This window comes from Chrysemys picta, chromosome 1, assembly GCF_011386835.1.
Source record: "Chrysemys picta bellii isolate R12L10 chromosome 1, ASM1138683v2, whole genome shotgun sequence".
In the NCBI taxonomy this organism is placed as follows: domain Eukaryota; kingdom Metazoa; phylum Chordata; order Testudines; family Emydidae; genus Chrysemys; species Chrysemys picta.
Window position 1 is genome coordinate 122,499,783 of NC_088791.1, and position 12,718 is coordinate 122,512,500.

At 43.5% G+C, this 12,718-nt stretch overlaps 1 protein-coding gene across 13 annotated transcripts in view; it reads right to left on the reverse strand.

The window, feature by feature from the left end:
- Positions 1-228: 228 nt before the first annotated feature.
- ITPR2 (inositol 1,4,5-trisphosphate receptor type 2) overlaps positions 229-12,718 on the reverse strand; it is a 337,706-nt gene continuing 325,216 nt past the window's right edge. For all 13 annotated transcript variants that reach the window (XM_065569077.1, XM_065569053.1, XM_065569071.1 and 10 more), the window contains 2 exons: positions 1,638-1,799; positions 229-965 (listed from right to left, as the gene is read on the reverse strand). In XM_065569077.1, the coding sequence (XP_065425149.1) occupies positions 879-965; positions 1,638-1,799 (249 nt within the window). In that variant the 3' untranslated portion in view covers positions 229-878. The remainder of the gene's footprint in view (positions 966-1,637; positions 1,800-12,718) is intronic.

Genomic DNA, 12,718 nt, shown 5'->3' on the forward strand with positions numbered 1-12,718 from the left:
ATTTTAAAATACATTTTGTTCTAAATCCTTTTTCAAGCTTGAATTTAAAACATGATTTAACATCATAATATGTGAAATCTCCACTTGCAGCTACATTAATAGAGAACATCTGACTCCAGGAGAAAAATCACTTCTAGTTATGTTGTCACTGTTCTGTGCATTAATTCCAAGTTCCCACAGCTGTAAATCCATTGTGCTCCATGTCATAAATAAGAAATTGCATGATGACAGTTAAAATTCAAAAGCACTAATGTTTCTCTTTGCCACTTCTTCTTCTCTTTTTTTTTTTTTTGTCTAAGCGTAGAGTTTTTTGCCTCTAACAGAAGTTAACGTGCAGTGATGTTATAACTGCTCCTGCTGATGTATTTATGGTAATATTAAAAAAAAAAAAAAGTAAATACAAGCAAATATAACAGATGTTGCTATTTGGTAAATAAAACAAGAAATAACTTCGATTGATTCTGAAAAAGGCTGCTGCATTTGTGGTGTTAAACTATTCCTCCTCCCCTGCACCTTGGTTATTCCATTACTTTGAGAAGAAATCTTAAATTAACTTTAAGAACACAGCCAAACACTGCCCTGATTTGCATTGTATACAGTCCCAATTGACTTGCAGAGTGTAAACCCAGCAGAGTTTAGCCCATAGAATAAATACAGAAGAACTCCCTTGTATTTCTTGCGTTCTAGGTTTTGGTCCCTTTCAACCATAAAAAACAGTTACAGATTGTTCCCAGAGCTAAACCACTTAACATCTTGGCACTTGGTTGTTTTTAACTTTGCAACAATAGGCACTGTTCACTCCTCTCAATCTCAGCTTTTTATTCTGTAATCAAGCAGGAATACCGATGAAAGGCTAGTCACAGCTTCTCCCCATGGTATCAGTGTGGTGGCATGTGATGATTCACAAGGGGTGTGTTTGATCCAAGAAAGCCCAGCCTCTGCTTATTTTTTCTTTGTTCTGTCATCTAAGGTGGAAAGGGAGATAAAGATGAGAGGTTTTTGACTATTATTTAGCAGCAGCACATGCAATTACAGTGCAACAGCATTAGAAGGGCATTTTTGCAAAGTACATGTAAGCAAAATAACTGCAATTTTTTAATCATTAAAAACTGAGTACAGGATTTCTTTGACGTATGAGATTGTGTCATGCAAAAAATGGACTTGCGTGTGCGTGAAGGGGGTGGGAGAACAGGTATAGGCTGTAACTTCAGAGAGCTGAGCTAAAACAATTTCAACTAATTTCCAGCTATTTCCTATACAAAGCTCAACAAAAAAATGTGACTGCAATAGTGTGTGTGTGTGTGTGTGTGTGTGTGTGTATATATATATATATATATATATATATAAACATTATAATTTTGCAGTCATATTATCTAGTAACTGGATTCCTCCTACCTGGCTTTTAGGGTTTCAAAATTCAATTTCTTGCTTACCTGTTCTCTAGTTGTGTTAATGGAATAAAAACTCTTTCCAGAACCATATCTGTGCACCTACCCTAAGCTTTATTGAGTCAGGAATAAAACCTTTCTGAGACAAGTCTCTTATACAAAAGGGTCCTGACCATGACCCAAGACAAAATCGAGTTCTCTAAGCATGTGTTCATATGTTCATTTTCTACCCAGCTCAAAAACACTTACCTGTTCCTTGAGCTCAGCAAGCTGACTAGACAGTTGTTTTACAAGACTCATGGTTGACTCCAACTTTTCTTGCAGGTTTCTAATTTCATTTTGCTCATTGTCACCTTCACTGCTAACCAGGGACATGGCTCGCATTCGAGGGAACCAGTCCAAATTCTTCTCCTACATGTGAATATATTTTAAAAAAAAAATTAACCTGGGTTTATCTAATGCTATTAGTCTGAAGTTCTAGAAAGAGAATCATTCGGGTTTTTACTGCGTTTGATGCACAGCACGAGAGATTAAGAAACATTAAAACAGGAAATTACAATATTTTACACTATTAAATGTTTTCTGTCTGCAAAGAAAACAGGTAGGGAAAAATCCTGGCTGCACTGAGGTCACTGACTAAATTCTCATTGACTTAAATGAGGCCAGTTTTTTCATCCCAAGAAATAAACAGATATTGCCGCCTTATCCTTGAAATCCAACCTTTATGTATACTCACAGTCTATAAATATAGACCAGTGCTCACCCTTAGGGTGGCACAGAGGAATGCTGTGGGTGTGGGGAGTGCCGTGTGGCAGGGCCAGGGCCAGGGCCAGCCCCCATGGGGGGCAGGGAGGGCGCACCATGCTTCTAGCCCCGTTCCACCCCCACCCATACTCCTCCCCTAGCCCAGTTCAGCCCTAAATCTTGCTCCGCCTCCAGGCCCAGATCTGCCCACTCCCTCTCCACTGCCAGGCCAGTTCCAAACCCAGACGTGGCTCCAATCTGCCCTCAGCCAGGCTTTGCCCTCATTCCTTCTCTGTCCCCAGACCAGCTCCTCCCCCATCCCCAGTTCTGCCCCCAGCTCTGCCGTCAGCACAAGCTCCTCTGCTGAGGAAGCCTTGACTGTGCAGTAATGGAGGGGGAAGGGTGCAGACAGATTCATTTACTGGTGGGGGGGAGGGGGTGTGACTGAAAAAGTTGGAGCACCACTGATCTAGACACAGTAAAAAATGTAATGAGTGGGATATGGAAGATGGGGTGGAGTATCATAAAGGGTATTTTTGAGCATTCATTTGGGATGGCAGCACTGTTCTTGAGTATGCATGCTGGCTATAATGGATTGGAGGGGGTGGGGGGGGGAGAATACTGCCCTGTGTGGGGAATGGGAAGAGGAGCCCAAGAAGTCCTGCAGTTTTAGAGCAGGATTACAGTCTAGTGTTCCTCAAATGGGAAACTGGTTCTCGTGTCTGGTGGCATGTCACATCACAGGGGCTCTGTCTTCCACACACAAGTAGGTTAGCTCAAAGCCGTACCATTCGGCAGCAGGTAAGTGTAGTGGTGTGCATGTGGCACCTTTTTAAAGGACAACAAGATGTGCTCTAGAGCATGTTCCTTCCAGGCTCCCATTATACCCTGCAGTAGCAGGATGCCTTAGGGACCCTCCACCCAGCTAGATCTATTTCCCCAGACAGATGAGGGCTGCTTACTCTGGAACCTAAACCAACCCAAGATGCTCTGGAGCCCAGAGCTGTCCTGCTTATATTGTTAGGTTTTGCTCTTTGAAGAACATGCAGGTGAAGGGGAACGTAGCCACAGACTCTGCTAGTCTACTTTTATTTTGATTGCACCATGAAAATCTAAAAGTAAACTTGAAACCCTCAGGGTTTTTTTTCCTCTACTTAATCTGTGGTTTCTACTAAAGTTCTGTCCAGCTGTTCCTAATCCTGTCCCACTAAAACTACAAAATACAAAGGGAATAAGACTGTGCAGCTTCATTACATTTTGTAATACATAGCTGTCAGTCACATATGCTTGTGAAATGTAGCCTTCCCTGGTTCTGTGCTTTGTAAACATAGGGTTCTTATGATGATTTATTGTGCATGTACAATTCACTTTTCTGTGGATGGTAATTCATTCAAATCACAATCTTATTTCACCAGCTTTGTTGGTGAGTTTTTTAATTGAACACAGATTGCATGGTATTTTCAGTTCCATGATTCTGGTGTATACATTTACGATTACAAGATTAGAATATTCATGGAAAAGTAATGTTAGTATTCAAAGAACTTCAGCATATGCTTTAACTGAAAGGACAGTCTTGTACTTAAAATCAAGCTCATGTGAAAGTGCACTGCTGGACTGGTGCCTATCTTTGCGAATACATCTGTCCATAAACTTGTCTGACAGAATATTTGCAGAACGCAAATTCAAAAGTGGGGCAGCAAACACCACTGAAGCTACTTCCGTTTCGATTGGAATATTCCTGGAAAACTGTCATATTTTTATCTGTTTGTGTCTCTCACTTGAAGAATCTGAGATTACGAAACACAATACTGCATTATCGTAGAAGACAGCAAATAGATGTGGTACCTACTCCCTTTTGCTAAGGCTGAGCATCAAGGTAAACTTTCTTGACCAAGGTTGGCAAGATGGGAGTCATTTCAGACTTGTTGCTCTTGTACTGCTGAGCATTGATGTCAGTGTTGTGACATGCCCATTGTTCTTCCTATTCTCTGCTTCTCCAAAATACAATCCTTTGTTTGGCTTGTCTCTTTTTTTTTTTTTTTTTTTTTTAAGTGGCTATTGGGTTTGTTTTAGGGCAGTTTTTTTCATGGTTTTTAACCTATGGAGCACTGCAATAGTCACAGGAACATGATATATATTTGAAATAATTTTTGGTGCTGGAAATGCTAGGGTATAATTTCAGTCTGCCTGTTCTATGCCCCCATGCCAACTTGCTCCCCTACCCTCTAAAAAGACGACTTGGTTTTTGTGTGTGTGTGTGGGGGGGGGGGGGGGGGGGGGCTGAAGTACATGGCACTCTGCAGTAGCTGAAGACTGGGCAGTGGTCCCTACGGGTCCTTTACTGCTGGCATAATTTAGAGCAGCTCTAAATCACTTCAGCCCCAGGATCAGCGAAAGTGGGCTAAGAGCCCCTCCTCTCCGGAGTTTTGCTTCTACCGTGTGCCAGCCCTGGCCAGTAAAGCTGTGGAAAAACTCTTAACAAAACCTATTTCAGCTGGCTGTAGCTTTAATTACAAACTAGGAGACTTGGACAAAGTCAAGCCAAAAAGTCGGTTGAGGACCAAGAGCTTGGACTGTTGTGAGAGGACCTGAGCCAGCTGATGCATTTGCATGGAAAAGTGACCCTGTGAAGTGAAACTGTTGACTTTTTTGCACAGCACTTCCTGGCAGTCCAAGAAGTGATGAGTCAAACAACTGAACACAGGTCTCTCATTTGGCAGTTCAGAGCTCTATCTACAGAGCAGGCAGAATATTGCTCTTTGGCTGCTGACCACACTCAGAGGCTAATGTTACCCCGTCCACAGTACAGTCAAACTGTGCATTTTTGTATCACCAAACTTTAAGTGGATTTGGAATTCATCCGAATAGTAGGAAATACATTCTGTTCCACCAGTCACTTATTTATAAATATATGCTTTGAATAGACTGAATCTCATAACACATGCGGTTATTAAATTCCCTTGCTGAATTGTTTACTTCTGCTGGTCAATATTAACTCACTTTCTCGGTGCACTGTGAATTGCAAAGTTTTATCATAAGATACTGTGAAAAGATGGTCCAGGGCATGGATGCTGCCTTATTCTGTGATGCTATAGTGCTCCATACTGACAGCACTTGCTAATGGAGACTAAATAATGCATCACAAGACTCTAGAAGATTTCAAAATGCAAATTGCAGAGGCTTCTTTGCAGACAGGGTTTACAGCGAAATTTCTACGCAATTGCAGGAAGACTGGCACACTGACTGCTTATCTACGTTAGAGTTATCAATTGATTGCTTGCCAGCTAACTTTGTTTTGTAAAGGCTAGGTAGGTCCCTGACATTTGCTCTGGGACATCAATGTCTCTGGAGCTCAGCCTAAGGTTCACCTTGACCAGCTTACACATCTTAAAACTACACCTTTGCCCTGTCTACACTAGGAGTGAAATCTAATTAACTTGAATGGGGGCAGGATTTCATCCTAGGACTTTAAAACTACTATCTCTCATGCATTAGCTATCACTTATTTTAAAAAATACACCTCTCCCCTTAGTATGGACAAGCTCTATAGGCTATATCTACATAGACTTTTACCTCCATTTAAAGATTGCCAGTTAACATGTCTGTAACAGCCAGTGGGGACACGGCAAACATTTGTTCCAGGCTACAACTGTTTGTGCTTTAGCTTAGGGCTCAGCTTATGATTGGCAACAAATTAACTTGAGATAAAGTCCAATGTAGGCAAACTCAGAGAGCGTAAACTATATGGCTGGAAAGTCTGAACCATCTGTATCTGGCTGGGCAGCAGAGGGACAACTTAAGAATTTAAACATGGTTTCTTAAACAGGGCTGAATTAAAGCCAGGTTTCTGCCAGTGTTTTACCACTTGCATTGTGCTCGGGCCTAGGAGAGCCAATCATGGACCTGTACAAACAGAATGAAAAGCTTATATGCCCTAGGGAGCAGGGCCCATGTAAGTAAGTGTGTGTGTGTGTGTGTGTGTGTGTGCGCACCCAGGTGCTGTGATCCTGGGGTGCAATGTCAGCCAGGCAGGAAGGCTGCTGGGGCAGAAAGTAGCTGCAGCCTCCACTCCCTCAGTTGTTCAGCTCAGCTGAAAAAAGCAGGTGATGCTATCCAAAGAGATTGTGCACGAGCAGGACAGACACTTGACATGGTGAGTCAGTAGTGCGTCTCAGCCCCCTCCCAGCAGTGCTTCAACAGACATTACTGCTGCCCTGTCTTGCTGAATCCTTCCATGGGATGGAGGCACAGTTGCTTGCTGGGACTGCAGATTTTGACTGCAGCCCCATGGGGCTCTGTAGTGTTTGGAGGCATTGCTACTTGCCTTGCTTGAGATGCCTCCAGCCCTTTCCCTTAGAGGAAATGTATTCAGAAGAAGCTCTGCACATCTGCCCTCATGAAGCTTTTGATACATTTTTCTCCCTCCTGTGGCTTATTCGGTGGAAATAGAGTTGGGGCCTTGGTCCTCACTTGGGGAAAACTTTGGCTTTTTTTTTTTTTTTTTTAAGACTTCAATAGGAGAAAAGACTGCAGGGATTTAACAAAGCACAGAAACTCTGGGCAAAGTCTTTGCTGAACCATTCCTCTGTGCAGCCAACTGGCTTCAGCTGAGCTCTCCCGCTGAGCTGAGTCCTTGCCTCCTCAGTAACTGGAGAGGGATATCTCTGGTCTAGCGGGATAGAGGAGAGGGAGAGGGGGAGAGAGAGAGAGAGAGAGACAGAGGCGTAGCGAGCGCCCTCCGACCGGAGGGGGCCCCGCAATGAAGGGGGCCCCTAAAAGTGGCAAAATAAATACCGCATTTCAGTTTCTGACTTGGAAGGGGCCCCGCCCGGACATATGTTCGGAGGGGGCCACCGTTCGGAGCGGGCCACGTTCTTTGTTGCTACGGCCCTGGAGAGAGATCACCAGCAACCAGCAGGAAAGACTGGGCTGAGCTTTTAAAAACTAGAGACCAGTGAGAGAAAATTGGCAAATGCATAGGGCAGGGGAAAACTAGAAAAAATAAAGCCAGTTTAATGGGTGTTTTCTGACTGCCTTAACCACAAGTTTGGAGTGTCATGTCAGTCACGTGCAATATGCCTTTTATTGCACTGATGTGCCTGGGAAGCAGGTGGCATGGTTCTTGGCTTTTCCTGGACCGTGATCCCAAGTTACAATAAAAAGCTGAGACCCTCCCCACCCATCTAGCTAGAGAGGGAAAGTGGTTGTGGCTGGTTTGTGGGCATAACCCACATCCTTGGGATATACTCACAGTCTAGTGGTTAGAGCATTACATTGGGGAAATTGGCTCTAAGGGTCTAATGCTTGTTTCAGCATCCTGGACAAGTCATGTGTCATGATGACCATTTTACGAAGGGTTATTTATTTACCTCCTAGGGCTACGGTGAAATAAACAAAGTGTTTTGAGAGACAAATACTTGACTGACCTTTGCACTTATCTAGCAACAACGTATTTCCAGTAGAGACAGAGAAGTGTTGTTACCATTATACAAGGCACTGGTGAGACCTCATTGGAAATATTGTGTCTAATTCTAGTTTTCCATGTTTAAGAAAGATGAATTCAAAACGGAACAGGTGCAGAGAAGGGCTACTAGGATGATTAGAGAAATGGAAAACTTACCTTATGAGAGGAGACTCAAAGAGCTTGGCTTGTGTAGCCTAACCAAAAAAAGGCTGAGGGGAGATATGATTGCTGTCTATAAATACACCAAGGGATAAATACGATGGAGTGAGAGGAATTATTTAAGTTAAGTGCCAATGTGGACACAAGAACAAATGGAATAAATTGGCCATCAACAAGTTTAGTCTTGAAATTAGGTGAAGGTTGCCAACCATCAGAGGAGTGACGTTCTGGAACAGTCTTCCAAGGGGAGCAGTGGGGAGGGGGGGGGGAAACCTAACTGTCTTCAAGACTGAGCTTGATAAATTGTGTGGAGGGAATGGTATGAGAAGACTGCCTACAATGGCATCTGCGACTGCTAGCAGCAAATATCTGCAATGGCTGGTGGAGATGGGGAGGCTCTGAGTTACTACAGAGAATTCTTTCCCAGGTGTCTGGCTGGTGGATCTTGCGCTCAGGGTCTAACTGATCACCATACTTCTCGTCGGAAAGGAATTTATCCCCAGGGTCAGATTGGCAGAGACTTTAGGGTTTTTTTTGCCTTCCTCTGCAGCATGGGGCACGGGTCTCTTGCAGGTTTAAACTAGTGCAATTCTAGTGTGGATTCTCTGTACCTTGATGTCTTTAAATCATGATTTGAGGACTTCAGTAACTCAGCGAGAGGTTAGGAGTATATTACAGGAGTGAGCAGGTGAGGTTCTGTGGCCTGCGATGTGCAGGTCAGACTAGATAATTGTGGTGGTCCCTTCTGGCTTTAAAGTCTGAGGTCTATTACAGTAGTCTTTGTAATGTTCGCTACATATTAGTCAGGTATGCTACATTGCTGTGCTATAAGTATTTCACTGTTTTAGGGGCATACTAATTAGTTGATATTGAAGGGGCATCATGATGCTGTATGAGCAAAGCCTCTTACAGCTTTAGGTACCCAATGCTTTCCTGCCTCTAACATTATACAGTCATAAACAACTCTCCAGTTGTGTACTCCTGTGGTGAAATCCTGGCTTCATTGCAGTCAGTGGGGCCAGGATTTCACCTTGGATCTATATTTATGATCAGAACCATTATTAGGAAATACTGCTGGGGAATGATCCATCAGATGTCTCGCAGCATGAACACAAACTTCAGGCAGTGCAGGTTTCAGTTAGACTATGATCTATGCTTTGGATATAGATCTGCAAGTCCCTTTCACACCTAGATAAAGGCCCTTATAGCACCCCGCTTTGCTCAAATTCCCAGGCATGTTTAAGGGCAAGATATGGTCCTAAAATCTCTAGTTATAGAGCTCCTACAGCCAATGTAGAAAAAGGGAGTGTAAATCTTTAAACTGTCTTGTGCATTATGCCATAGTGCTATAACCATTTTGTGATTTAATCAGTCAATAATTTGTCTCAGTATATGATTCAGCTAATCCACCATTTGATAAACATTCACCCTAAACTACAACCAAAATAGCTTTCTGCAAATCCTGTTTGACACTTTAATGTTAAGACTGTATTTGATAAGCAATCTGCCCTCTGTAATATAGAGAAGAGAATTCCAAACTGTTAAGCATCGGTATGCACTGAGAATGATAACTCAAGGAAAATAAACCTCAGCAATTACAGATAAATCTTTATACTAATGGTTGGAGCTACCACTATGCTGATCCATTCCGTATCTTCACAGCATGGGCAGGGGGAGAGAGGGGAAAAATAGAAATATTTTTGTCACAAGAGAGAGGTTGCAATCGACACCTAGAATTGCAGTCTGCTTTACTAACTTCATTTGATTAAATATTTTTTGTGGACTATAGTGGAGTATAGCCTTGATTCCAAAATACCAAATGCACTGCATGACTATTATCCAGGCATTTCAGTGTGGTGTTGTGTGACTTTGTGCACATGTGTGACAGAAAAAGTGTTTTTGGTGTGTGTGTGGTTTTTTTTTTTGTTTTTTTTTTTTTAAGAGCAATAGCAAGCATACAATAGCCAGGATTTTCAAAAGTGAGTGCTGGATGCCTCTGTTTTTGGCCCAACTTGACATCTTAACAGGCCTAGATTTTCAAAGGGAAGGTGCCCAGCAATTCCTGAAAATCAGGCCCCTTTAAGGTTGGGGCACCCAAAAATAGAGACAACCAAAATCACTTTTGAAAATCTTGGCCATCGTGTGCAGTATTAATCATGTTATGTACAATTGAATACAGTATTTCCCTCCCAAAGCAGTATTAAGTTAGAACTTTTCTGTCTACTCTCCTCTGCACGTGGACTTCTCCAGTTACTGTGCTTTGTAGTTTGCTCTACCCCAGTACGTTTGTTCTAACCAGCCCTGCATTCTTGCTACTTGTTTCATTTCTAACTGCCCTCGTCTCCAGCTATGGGTCAAATCATCCTTGCTGCTGCTGTCAGTGGCGGGTAAGAAGTCAGTAACTCTGCATGGGGCTGGAGAAGAAGAGGGCACCACCCTCTGAAACACTGTTCACGCTACTTCTTGACACCATGGAAGCCCCTGTATAGGTGCTACACAAAGCTGAGGATCTGCAGGTTGGGAAAGAATGCGCTGGGGATGTGCCAGGGGACTAGCCACTCCCAACAGCGTTGTTCCCCCTTTAATTCTAAGGGGTTACCCTAACTCAGGCAGGGAATGTCTACACTGCATGCTCCTTACAGTGGTGTGTAGAGTACATACACTGCATGCCCTCCTAACACGCATATAAATAGCAAGGTAGACAGGCAAGTAAAGATATGCCTGAACCCTTGTGGTATGTACCCTACGTGGCTCTCTCCATGCCCAAGCAGAGTCTCCCATGTGTAACCTGCTATCCTTAGCAGTATAATGGTCTGCTAAGTCCCTGCTGCTGGAGCCTTTCCTGGAAGCAGGGCGAGACTCTGGCAGGGGGAGGCAGTGAGGAAAGGCTCCAGCAGCCTTTCACTGATGCGTGTAGCTACAGCCTGCTCTTCACTGCAGCATGTAGCTATGCATACGCTATGGGCTGTGCAGGGTGGACATACTTAAAGAGGTTTCCGACCAATGGTCTGACACCATACCTCCCACTACTATCCTCATGATGGGGGTCCAGGACAGAACTGGGGCAAGAATTCATGGCACTGTGGCTTTGTCGAGCGCTGCTGCCATGGAGGCTGGGAGGAAGCCTCTGTGAAAATGGGTCATAGAATATCAGGGTTGGAGGGACCTTAGGTGGTCATCTAGTCCAACCCCCTGCTCAAAGCAGGACCAATCCCCAGACAGATTTTGGCCCCAGATCCCTAAATGGCCCCCTCAAGGATTGAACTCGCAACCCTGGCTTTAGAGGCCAATGCTCAAACCACTGTGGCTCTGTATTGCAGTATTTTATCATCTTCATCCACTGCCTCAAGAGAGCTGTGACTGATGCTTATGCATTATGAATACATTCTGCTTTACCCTCCTCTCCCACCCTCTGTCTATTCTTGCCTTTTGTCCTGATCCAGGGCTTACCTTAATGACATGTTTCTACAGCACCTAGCACAGTGGGGTCCTGAACCACTACTGTACTAATCACAATCGCATGAGGCAGTGGCTTTACTGAATCTATCCATTCCTTGTGTGGGCAAACATTTCACCACTAATTATGCACCACTTTGAAATACCCTGTCCTCCTCCTCAGTGCACACTCCTCTACTCACCATTTTTGTACTGGTATAATTAAGTCAGTAAAGGGTGTAACTTTTTTGCTAAAGTAGTTCTACCCCTACAATGATTCTTTCCATATTGGAATGGAGACTGTGTGTGTTTATAAAATTTGCAGGTGACACAAAAGTGGGAGGGGTTGCTAGCACTTTGGAAGACAGGATCAGAATTCCAAACTATCTTGACAAAGATGATGAAAATAGGAAAAATCAAATGCACAAAATGGGCAACAACTGGCTGGCGGTGGTAGTACCGCTGGAAAGAATCTGGGGGCTACGGTAGAGCATGAATTTAAACACAAGCAAAAAGCATAATGCAGTTGTGAAAAAGACTAATGTCCTTCTGGGCTGTATTAACGGGAGTATCGTATGTAAGGCGCAGGAGGTAAATGTCCCCCTCTCCTGGGCACTGGTGAGGCCTCAGCTGGAGCAGTGTGTCCAGTTCTGTGCACCCCACTTCTAGAAAACAGCCAAAAGAGATGAAAGGTTTAGAAAACCTGACATAAGGTTTTAAAAAAAGAAAGTAAAAATGTTTAGTCTTCAGAAAAGACAACTATGGGGGACCTGATAAACTGTCTTGAAATGTTAGGGGCTATTTACAAAGAGGACTGGGATCAATTGTTCTCCATGTCCACTGAAGGTGGGATAAGTAATGGGCTTAATCTGCAGCAAAGGAGATCTAGGTTAGATATTAGGAAAAACTTTCCAACTATAAGAGTAGTTAAGCTCTGGAATAGATGTCCAAGGGAGGCTTTGGAATCCCCATCACTGGAAGCTTTTGGCAAGTGGTTGTCCTGCCTCAGCACACGGGGCTGCACTTGATGACTTCTCAAGCTCCCTTCCAGCCCTACATTTGTATAATTCTAACCCTTAGTGGAATTGCTTATTCCCCATCCTGTATGGGAATAGCTGTACTGGTATAAATATGCTCATACTGGTACACTGCATCCAGTGGGGTTGGGGGGGAAGTCCAGCTTTAACTATATTGGTGTAGTTTTGGCAGCATAACTTTTACATACACAGAAGGCCCAAGTTCTTTCCAGATTCCCTTTCCTCTCCCATTTCCATCTTCTTACATCCTCCTCCTTCCTGTGGTGCATCTCCACAGAGTTCATTTCTCACTCCTCTGCTGTTGCTATTTCTCTACCTTAAACCTGAGGATTGATCACCTGTACATATCTTCATAACTCCCAGTGACCTCATCTGAATATAGAATTTGGCACTTAATAATTGCTGCTTCTTTTACATTCCTGACGTTACTAGTAGATTGGACAAATACATTTACTTTGGACCTATCTACAGCTTTGTCAAGCATGGGGAGT